General features: G+C 39.2%; 1 protein-coding gene across 4 annotated transcripts in view; it reads right to left on the reverse strand.

The window, feature by feature from the left end:
* ATP11C (ATPase phospholipid transporting 11C) overlaps window positions 1-10,616 on the reverse strand; it is a 209,340-nt gene that overhangs the window by 59,782 nt on the left and 138,942 nt on the right. For all 4 annotated transcript variants that reach the window (XM_023517692.1, XM_023517694.1, XM_023517691.1 and 1 more), the window contains 4 exons: window positions 8,944-9,047; window positions 8,336-8,517; window positions 6,590-6,853; window positions 1,461-1,635 (listed from right to left, as the gene is read on the reverse strand). In XM_023517692.1, the coding sequence (XP_023373460.1) occupies window positions 1,461-1,635; window positions 6,590-6,853; window positions 8,336-8,517; window positions 8,944-9,047 (725 nt within the window). The remainder of the gene's footprint in view (window positions 1-1,460; window positions 1,636-6,589; window positions 6,854-8,335; window positions 8,518-8,943; window positions 9,048-10,616) is intronic.

The following is a 10,616-nucleotide window of genomic DNA, read 5'->3' on the forward strand; positions in this document are numbered from 1 at the left end:
GGTTTATCTTACAAGGGTACAAGTGAATCTTTCTAAGAGTAGAGTATGAACGTTTTAATATAATAACTTAGAAAATGACATGAAGGCTATGTTAACCAGTTTGATGGAAGTGTTTCGGATTGTGTGTGAAACCCCACACTGTACCCCAGACCCCAGAAGTGCATTAATGTACATAGTTACCATTCAATAATAAAAAAAAGAAATGTTCCTCCTGTCTCAGCTTCCTGAGTAGGTAGAACTACAGGTATGCACCAAGAATCCCAGCTACTAGTTTTTTTTAAAATTAATTAATTTATTTATTTTGGTGGGGGGGGTAAAGATGGGATGTTGCTACGTTGCCCAAGAATACTCCTGGCCTCAAGCAATCCTCTGACCTTGGTCTCACAAAGTCATGAGATTACAGGAATGAGCCACTGCATCTGGCCAGGGCCTAAGATTTATCAACAAAAGTCAGAGAAATGGAAGTGCTTATCCACAGAGATAGTCCATAAAGTAAAAAACAGAGAGAAGACTTTGCCCTAGAGAAAACCGATAATTAGGGAGAAGATGGAGGATAGTACAACATAAAAAAGACACTACGTTGCCAAAGGGGATAAAAACCCAGCAGGACCACAGGCCATCACCAAGAAAGGAAAGCTTTAAGGGGGACACAACTGACAATGTCAACTGCAAAGGAAAAATGAGAAAGAGGGGGTGGTGCCTGTGGCTCAATGAGTAGGGCACCAGCCCCATATACAGAGGGTGGCAGGTTCAAACCCAGCCCTGGCCAAACTGCACCAAAAAAAATAGCCAGGCCTTGTGGCAGGTGCCTGTAGTCCCAGCTACTTGGGAGGCTAAGGCAAGAGAATTGCCTAAGCCCAAGAGCTAGAGGTTGCGGTGAGCTATGATGCCACAGCATTCTACCAAGGGCAACAAAGTGAGACTCTGTCTCTAAACAAAAACAAGAAAGAGAATAGAAAACAACACAAGGGGGGCCGCAACTGTGGCTCAAAGGAGTAGGGTGCCGGCCCCATATGCCGGAGGTAGCGGGTTCAAACCCAGCCCCGGCCATAAACTGCAAAAAAAAAAAAGAAAAAGAAAACAACACAAGGCACTGGGCAAAATTTGCTTGTAGGTAAAGCCACCAGAGTAGGTAAAGCCACCAGAGTAAGAAAAGCAGAAAGAACATGTGGAACTAATGTCATAGACTAGAAGCAGTGAAACAGATAGCAGGCATGAAGCACTCATTATAGAGAAAAGTCTGGAAGGCAAACAACTGGACAGCAAACTTGAAGGGACAACAAGGTACAGCAAAGGTTTAATATGAAATTGGGAAATACTTCTGAATTTGATCACAAAGAAAAAGATGGGGAAAAGAAATTATATGGCAATAATGGCTTTTTGAAGAAAAAAAATTAAAAGAAAACCAAACATTTGCACATGCATGCATAGGAAGAAAATTAACCAATGTCCACACTTACCTGGGCTTTCTGTAATGGCGCCATCCGGCAGCACAGCACTGCAGTACACTTCATACAAATTTGTAGGAAAATATTTTTGTAATTGTTTGAACTAGAGTCTTGGCTAGAATTTAGTATGAGTGACAACGTGGAGCCATCAATGATTAATCCATATTCCTGATGTTCTGTCCATGCTCTGAAAAAGAAGACCAATGCTGTGTTTGAATCTATTATACACTTCTATTTAGAATATTGATTTTTTTTTTTAAACCACAAAGAGAAGGATCCAAGATGATTTATCAATCTGGTCTTGACCTGTTCATTCTAAAGAAGCAACTGCCTCTAATGACGGCACAACAGTGACTTTCTATAACACCTTTGAGACTCCGGCTATCCATGTAGTTTATAGTAATTTCTAAAATGTATAGATACAAAGAAGGTTGGGCAGCCTGCCTCTGTATAAGAAATTTAAGGTGAATGTTTCCAAGTATAGATCAATCAAACTCTGATATGGAGACAAATCATCAGTTAATTCAAACTCCCGAATGACATGGGGAAAAGACAAAATGGTTTTACGGTAAACAAATCACAGAGACCTTTCTCTAATATCTTTGCCTAAGTGAAAATGCCTATCCAGAAAAGACAGCTTCTCAAATATGACAGAATATCTAAAAGATATAATATTCATTAAAGAATGCCATATAATACTGATACATATTCTTCTTTTTTTTTATTGAATGGTAACTGTGTACATTGATGCACTTTGGGGGTACAGTGTGGTGTTTTCACACACAATCCATGACATTTCCATCAAACTGGTTAACATAGCCTTCATGTAACTTTCTTAGTTATTATGTCAAAACATTCATATTCTACTCATAGAAAGATTCACTTGTACCCTTGCAAGATGAACCACAGAAGTGAACCCTCGAATCTCTCTCCCTCCACCCTCTCCCCCTCCCTCCCCCCTCCCCGATACATATTCTTTAAATGAGTATTATTTATATTAGTTTAGTGCAGTGGTTCTCAACCTGTGGTCTGCGACCCCTTTGTAACAATGAAAATACATCACAGCATTAGGAAGGTTGAGAACCACTGGTTTAGTGGTTCTCAGATTTCCCAGTAAAAACACTGCGTGGCTTTAAAAAATTGTCCACACCTGGGGTCCATCCCCAGCCCAACTAATTCAGAGCATCTGGGGCAGGGATTGTTATACACAGGTATATTTCACAAGCTCCCTAGGTGATTCTCATGCATAGCCAAAACTAAGAGAGATTAGGTACAGGAAAGACCTAATCTTTAACAGGCGTCAAATACTTAAGAAAACATATAGGGGAAAACTTACAACTGAGAAAACTCTGCCAATTAATATGCTTTTTGCAATTAATAAAAACAGTGATAGGCAGTGCCTGTTGCTCAGTGAGTAGGGCGCTGGCCGCATATACCGAGGTATGGCGGGTTCGAACCCGGCCCCCGCCAAACTGCAACAAAAAAATAGCTGGGCGTTATGGTGGGTACCTGTAGTCCCAGCTATTCGGGAGGCTGAGGCAAGAGAATCGCCTAAGCCCAAGAGGTGGAGGTTGCTGTGAGCTGTGATGCCACTGCACTCTACTGAGGGCAACAAAGTGAGACTCTATCTCTAAAACAATAAAATAAAATAAAACTGGTGGTTATTCAACTTTCCTTCAGGAAATCTTGCGTGCCATTTAACAACCACTGCAGTAAAAGCATTAGATACAGCAGGATCTGTTAGTTACAGATTCAGTTGTCTAATTTAAAGCTTCACAATGTTTAATGTGCAAAGCAATCATCTGGGCATCTTGTTAAAACGCAGATTCTCATTCAGTAGGTCGGGGGTGGGACATGAGAGATTTTGCTTTTCTAATAAGTTGCCCAGTGACAATGGAGCTGCTATTCTATGACTAAACTTTGAGTAGTGAAAGCCTAATAATACACCTCATCATCCTTTTATTCCATATTTCTTCAGTGTATATCTCTAACACCATAATATATTGTACTTATCCATATTTTGCTTCATAATTTCATGAGCATTTTTTTTTGAGACAAGAGTCTTACTCTGTTGCCTAGGTTAGAGTGCCATGGCATCAGCCTAGCTCACAGCAACCTCAAAGTCCTGGGTTTAAGCAATTCTCCTGCATTAGGCTCCTGGGTAGCTGTAACTATAGGACCTGCCACAGTGTCTGCCTAATTTTTCTAATTTTAGTAGAAATGGGGGTCTTGCTCTTGCTCTGGCTGGTCTCAAACTCCGAAGCTCAAGTGATGCTCCTGCCTCACACACTCCAAGAATGCTAGGATTTCAGGCCTGAGCCACCAGGCCTGGCCATGAGCACTCTTTATTCACTAATTAAAGAGACAACCATCATGTGTTCTCTTGCTTCGCTCCTATACTCATGTAACTAACTGGACAGAAAATAGCAGCTCAATAATCATTAAGTAATATTGGTAAGCACCAACTATAAGCAGGCCATATAGAAGAATACAAAGAATTATTGACTAAAATTTTTTTTTTTTGAGAGAACAGAAAATTTCCTTAGAGTGACTGAAGCATACATGAGAGAACATACCCAACCAAACAGGATAATAAATGCTTGATGCCCAGTTATTGGGGCAATAAATGTACACAGGGAAGAACAGTGGTTTCTTTGTGGTGTGGTGTCTCAAATGGGACTCGGAAGATAGGGAAGAAAGAGGTGAACAGACTGTATGTTGTGGTGCACTAGGAAAGCAAGTTGAAAAGGAGGCTTAAGCCGGGCGCAGTGGCTCTCACCTATAATTCCAGTGCTGTGGGAGGCTGATAAGGGAGAAATGCTTGTGCTTAGGAGTTCAAGACTTGCCTGAGCAAGAGTGAGACCCCGACTCATAAGAAAATGAAAAACACAGCCGAGCACCATGGGAAGCGCCTGTAATCCCAGGAGCTTCTGGAGGCTGAGGCAGCAGGATGCCCACAGCCCGAGTTTGAGGTTGCAATGAGCTATGATGCCACTGCACTCTGCTCAAGGCATAGGGTGGGACTCTGTCTCAACAACAACAAAAAAAAAGGTGACTTAAAGTCCTTTGGTGCCGCTGAATCAGTGAGTAATGGAGAAACACTACAGGTTTCAGAGCATGATTGTGCTATAAACAGTGCTTCTTGTGAAGACCATTTACCTGGCAGAAGGGCTTAAGAGATCTGAGGTATGAAGTGCTGGGCCTCTAATGTAGAGCACTTGTGCTGAGAATGGGAGCATAGATAAGCCTTGGGAGCTGAATTAAAGGGGAAGAGGCAAAGGAGCAGAAGCTGTCAAAGGCGATTCTGGGTCTGAAGCCTCTATAATTTGGGGAAGAGACAGCTAAGAAGAGGAGTTGATCTGAGATAGTGATGGTATGATAAGTTTTCCATATACCTTGGCTTTTGCAAAAATACCCCAGAGCTATGGATTCAATCATGTTCCTCCAAAGTTTGTATGTTGAAGCTCCACCCCCAATGTGATATTACTTGGAGATGGGGCCTTTAGCAGGTAATTAGGTTTAGAAAAGTCGTGAAAGTGGGGCCCTCATGATGGGATTTGTTCTTGTTATGGACTGAATTGTATTCTTCCAAAATTTATCTGTTGAAGCCCTCACTCTCAATGTTACGGTATTAGGAGGCAGGGCTTTGGGGGAGGCAATTAAGTTTAGGTAAATTAATGAAGGTGGGGTCCTCATGATGGGATTACTGGCTTTGTAACAGAATAGTCACCAGAACTCCCTCTGCCATTTGAGTACACAGGAAGAAAGGTGCCATCTCCAAACCAGGAAGAGGGCCCTGATCAGAAACCAACCATGGTTACATTCTAGTCACAGACTTTTAGCCTCTAGAACCGTGAGAAATAAATTTTTGTTGTTTAAGCCACCCAGTCTATGTATGGTATTTTGTTATGGCACCCCAAGCACACTAAGACAAAAGGACAAATAAAATTCGTGTCAACTTGGACTATCTGTATAAGTACCATTTGGCTAAAGAAAAAAAAAAACACTTCTCAAAGGCAATTAATAAAAACCTGTTTATTCTCAACGGTGCCCAAATATGAGAAGAACAATAGCTATTTTAGAATTGGCCACAGCTTTATGAATGTGGGCTATTCTTTTCTACAGCTAAATTTAAACATTAGAGAAAAGGATGTAGATGTTGCGTAGCTGTTAAAAGCATGAGCCCTAGAATTGAATGGACTTGGCCACCCCCTATTAGTGGTGTAATTTAAACAAGTCACCTCATCTTGCTGAGCTTAAGTTTCCCTATCTGCAAAATGAAGAAAATAAGATTGCCTAACTGTATTGTTAATGTTGATTAAATGAGAATAATCACACAAAGGACTTAACACTGTTAATGGAACATAAAGTGTGCTCAAGAAATAGAAAATAATATTCCTTATGGGTCTCTGAAGTTAGGGTAGGGAAATTCAAGGGCATCCCAAAAAGGGAAATCAATTTGCTTATGGCCAAGGTAAATTCAAGTAATTGGCTCAGACAAGGCTGAACCTTGATCAATAGAAAGTGCAGAAGATCCATCTGTAGGCACTGAATTATTATGCATCAGTGGCTTTCCTTGAGATGCTTATGTACCACAAGTTCTTCTTAAACAGCTAGCTGAACGCAGAGTTAAAGTGGCCAACTTGTCTTAAAAAAAAAAGAAACACACACACACACACACACTTGCCATGTTAACAATTATATGGTTTCCTTTGGAGTTCTGAGTCAAGAGAGTTCACAGAAAAGTGTTCCAGAAATTAAAGTGCATGAAAACTATTAACAGACTGATTTTACTACATTCCATTTAAGAGACCATGAAAAGGAATATTTTTCACTTAACATAGACAAGACCAGAATATCAACACTGAATACCTAAACACTAAACATTTAAAAATTAAGCTATTTTTCTAAACCCTGAGAAATGCAGAATTTTCTTTAAGTTAAAAGAGAGGTAGAAAATGTCAAATAATCTCAAATGGGCCATTTGCCAAGTCCTTAGGGAAGATTTTAACTTGTAAGGATAAAACACCTGTAAATAGAAAAATGACAAATCACAAAAAATTGTGCTTGTTGCTTAAGCAGCTGTGACTAACATCTGTACCAATGTCTAAATATAAAAAAAAAAAGATGCACTTTCTTACTTTTTAAGGCTTCTGGTATTTTTAGGAAATTCATGCAGCAACTTTTTCCGATATTCAATCAACAATTCATGTAATCGATCTTCTTTCCTTTCACTTTCTTCAATAGTTTTTGTGGTCAGTTCTAAGAGTTCAGTGTTGGTTTGGAAAAGGCGACAGGCATAACATGTGGATTTGGCTGTCTCCATCTTGTCCCCAGTAAGCACCCAGACTTTCAGGCCCGCCGCATGTAGAGCTTCAATGGTCTCTGCGGCTTCATCTTGTAGCCTGGGAACACAAACGCTGTTATCCTCCAAAATTCCTTACCAAGATTCTACAAAAAGGCTTGCTAAAGAGCTTTTTTTACAATTTTTACAATTCATAGCAATTTTAGAGTCCTGATACCTTATCATTGTTGGTTTTCTTACAGATCCCTAATCATTGTGAGAGTGTTATCTCTGGCATGGTTTTATGTATGACAGTAAATTTCAAACAATGAGGCTTAGAAACATTTGTGATAACTTCTGAGGTGTAACTAGTACTCAGTGGCAGAATTGAGAGTTGTTACTCTAAGCTAAAATTGTTCAGAAACTCATCAAACATTCTATCTACTGTCACTTTTGCATATTTCATTACATGTTATATCTCACCATACAGATACTTAACATGGCTCAAAATATAAGAACCCAAACACATTCTATTCAAATACCTAGAGAAGTTAGTAAATCCCCATCCCTGAGGAGCTTTAAGAACAATACCAATCATCTGGAATGAGAATTTAAGTATAATTCTGAAAGATAAAAATAGAAAAATAATACTTCTTTGCGTTCCTTTTGGCCATAGAGTAAGAATGAAATTAGACTAAATGAATTTCATTAGAATTTCAATACCTTCCAATGTGGCTGAATATATCTGCAACTTTTTGTTTGGTTAAATCTTGTAATTTGCATTTATAGAATATAAAATTTATTATTTCAAGTAGATTAATGCTAGAATCCTACAATCATGTCTGAAAGAGCTCTGCCTGTATAGTTAAAAGCACATTATTTTGAAGAATACATAAACACTCTGGTCTGTTATACCAGTTAGATTACGCTCTCATGTTGTTCACTCTACCTTGAATTTCCTTTTTGCTCATCTCTATTAAAATCTTAGCCCTTCTTGTAGGCACCAGCTTAAATGATGGCTCTAGGACCCCTCTCTAAAAATGCCAAGGCTATTTCATAAACATCTGCATAAGTAAATTGATGGTTTAACAAATGTTTAAAAGATCTTAGTGGTAACTGATTCATTCTTCTAAGTTACATGTATTCTTTAACTTAAAAATCATTACCACAAACAGTTCAAAATCTGGCATAATTTTTCACACTTGCTACAATAAATGAATCTTTAAGCCCATTAACACAACCAAACTAGCACTCTGGGAGGCCAGCGCAGGTGGTTTGCCTGAGCTCAGGAGTTTGAGACCAACCTGAGCCAGAGTGAGACTCTGTCTCTAAAAATAGCCAGACTTTTCGGCAGGTAGTCCCAGCTACTTGGGAGGCTGAGGCAAGAGAACTGCTTAATCCCAAGAGTTTGAGGTTGTTGTGAGCTGTGATAATTCGGCACTCTACCGAGGGCAAAAAAGTGAGACTCTGTCTCAGAGAAAAAAAAAAAAAAAGACAACCAAACTAAATCAAAGATTTCACACTTTAAGAATAAATTACTAATCTGAGAGGCCACTCTAAATGACTGGTCAGTTAAATTAAAAAAGTATCACTGTCTAGTTACTTGTCTTCCACTGCAGTGGCTCCAATTAAATTCATGTTTGTCTCAATTTCATCAATGATCTTTTCCATTTTTTCTTCTCTGTCTTGTAAGGCCATTTTTGCCTCTAAGAGCTGTCTGTTAATTGTTTCATAATCATCTGGAGCAATTTCTTTGAAGGCTACACAGAGTGTCCGATACCCCTCCTAGAAGTAAAGGAGGAAATCTGTAGTTACCTTAATAGTAATGGAAAAAAGCACACATTCTTGTTAAATTGCTTTACCCATATGTACAAAAGAGAAATTCTGACATGTTTTTAGTTTAAAATTTGAACAGATTCTAACTAAAAAGGTAACATTCAATTAGGTTCAGAATAATAAAATAATGGCTCTTTTAACAAAGATTCCTGAAAAGTCTTCAAGGCTGCAAATTCTGACCAGAAAGCTGCTACAGAATATTTTACATTAAAATAAGAAAAGTAATATTATTAAATCCCCAAATACAAAAAAAGTAAACCACAAAAATGAGTTAAAATTCATTTAAAAATTCATTTAAATACCAATTCTGATACACATAGTCATCTCTAGCATTTCTCTGTTTACTTATTGGTAGGAGGAGGGGTGTAGGCTCACCATTGCATTACGTTCCACATGGACTTTAGTTAATTCAATTTCGTGATTTTGCACCCTGGGGAAAACTGCTGAGTCTGCTCCTTTACAAAAGAGAAGTATGTCTCCTAAAATAAAGAACCAAAGCACTTGACTTAGAATTTTAAGACTGGCACTAAGAGCCCTTAAGGTGGACTGACTCTCCCAGCCAGGTGTTGTGTATTCTGAGCCTTGCAAAGCTCACCTAAATGGAATGAGAAATCTTGACCGTTAGTCTGTCAGGAGAACATTTGCCATCTATTCAGGCCATTACAGACACAACTAATAAGCCAGAGTTTACAACATGCATCTCTGTTAAAATATAAGTCCTCCTAGTAAATCATAAAGGACTGGGCTTGTCAAGGAGCTGTAACTGAATTATTTTTGAAAATGTTGTCAGGCATGGCCTAGAGTGTACACTTGGCATCTACGTATGTCAAGGACCAAACTCAAGTTCAAATGAACTGAAATCATTTTGAATGAACTATACAAATTAGCTTTTAAAACTCTGGCATAATAGTTTTTACTGGAAATTTGAGAATAATTTATTTTGGAATTCTGGTACAAGTGCAACTTTAGATCAATTCATGCACCCAAGGAATATTCACATTTGAGCACTAATAAGGGAAATAGCTGAGTTTAACAAATTAAAAAGTGTACCTCTGAGGTCAATAACCTTTGCAAACCACATCCCCTGACATTTCACAATTTATAGTAGAACATATACATGGATGTACACACACAAGAACAACGAGTATTTAAGATATTAAGTGTTTTTTTCTTTCATTTCTTCGTACACATCTAAAATGTGTTTGAAAGTTATAAAACAAATTCCAGTCACATACTGAATTCTGTGACTTTGTAGTCACACCACAAAATATGAGTATGGTGGGATATATTCCCCCAAGAGACTGTCTGCATCTTTCCATTGTCACATTAAGGGATTTAGAATAGATTTAATGCTAAAAAGTAAACTACTGGGAAATAAATCAAGGATCTTTTAAAAACAAACCACCTGGGTACACCCCCCCCACACACACAAGCATGTGCAGAAAGCCTGCAAATGAAGGAGTGCTCCCCAAGGAGTGCGTGCAGAATCTGAGCAGAAGGCAAACCACCATGGTGCCTCTCAAAGACATGGGGGAGCCCAGGATGATGGTTTTGGTTCTCCTGCAAAGGGCACACTTTACTCTGCCAAACAAAGAGCCCGAGCTCTAGTGTGAAACTGCCATGTCCTTTCCTGGAAGCCTATCCCTTAGTTATCTCTACCTCACCTACTTCCAGGAAGTATGTGTATAAAGCACCAGGAGAACCAGAAAAGTAGGAAGGGATAACCAGCAACTCTCTGCGCTCAAGGCTTCTGCTGTTAGTAGTCTCAGACCACCCAACTATACTGAATTGCTGCCTGGAAATATCATTGGTGACTAGTTAGTACCCTGAACCATATAAAAGTCACCCTATCAGTTCCTGTTTGGACACCAAGGCAGAAGAATACAATTCTCTTTCTAAGAAAATGCATATGATGTCGTATCAGGGATTCTGCCACTGATAGTTTGGCAAATTGAAAGTATGTCCTTGGCTCGGCGCCTATAGCTCAACCAGCTAAGGCGCCAGCCACGTACACCTAAGGTGGCGGGTTCGAATCCCCAGCCCGGACC

This window comes from Otolemur garnettii, unplaced genomic scaffold (genome assembly GCF_000181295.1).
Source record: "Otolemur garnettii isolate 467f Iridium unplaced genomic scaffold, OtoGar3 scaffold00117, whole genome shotgun sequence".
NCBI lineage: Eukaryota > Metazoa > Chordata > Mammalia > Primates > Galagidae > Otolemur > Otolemur garnettii.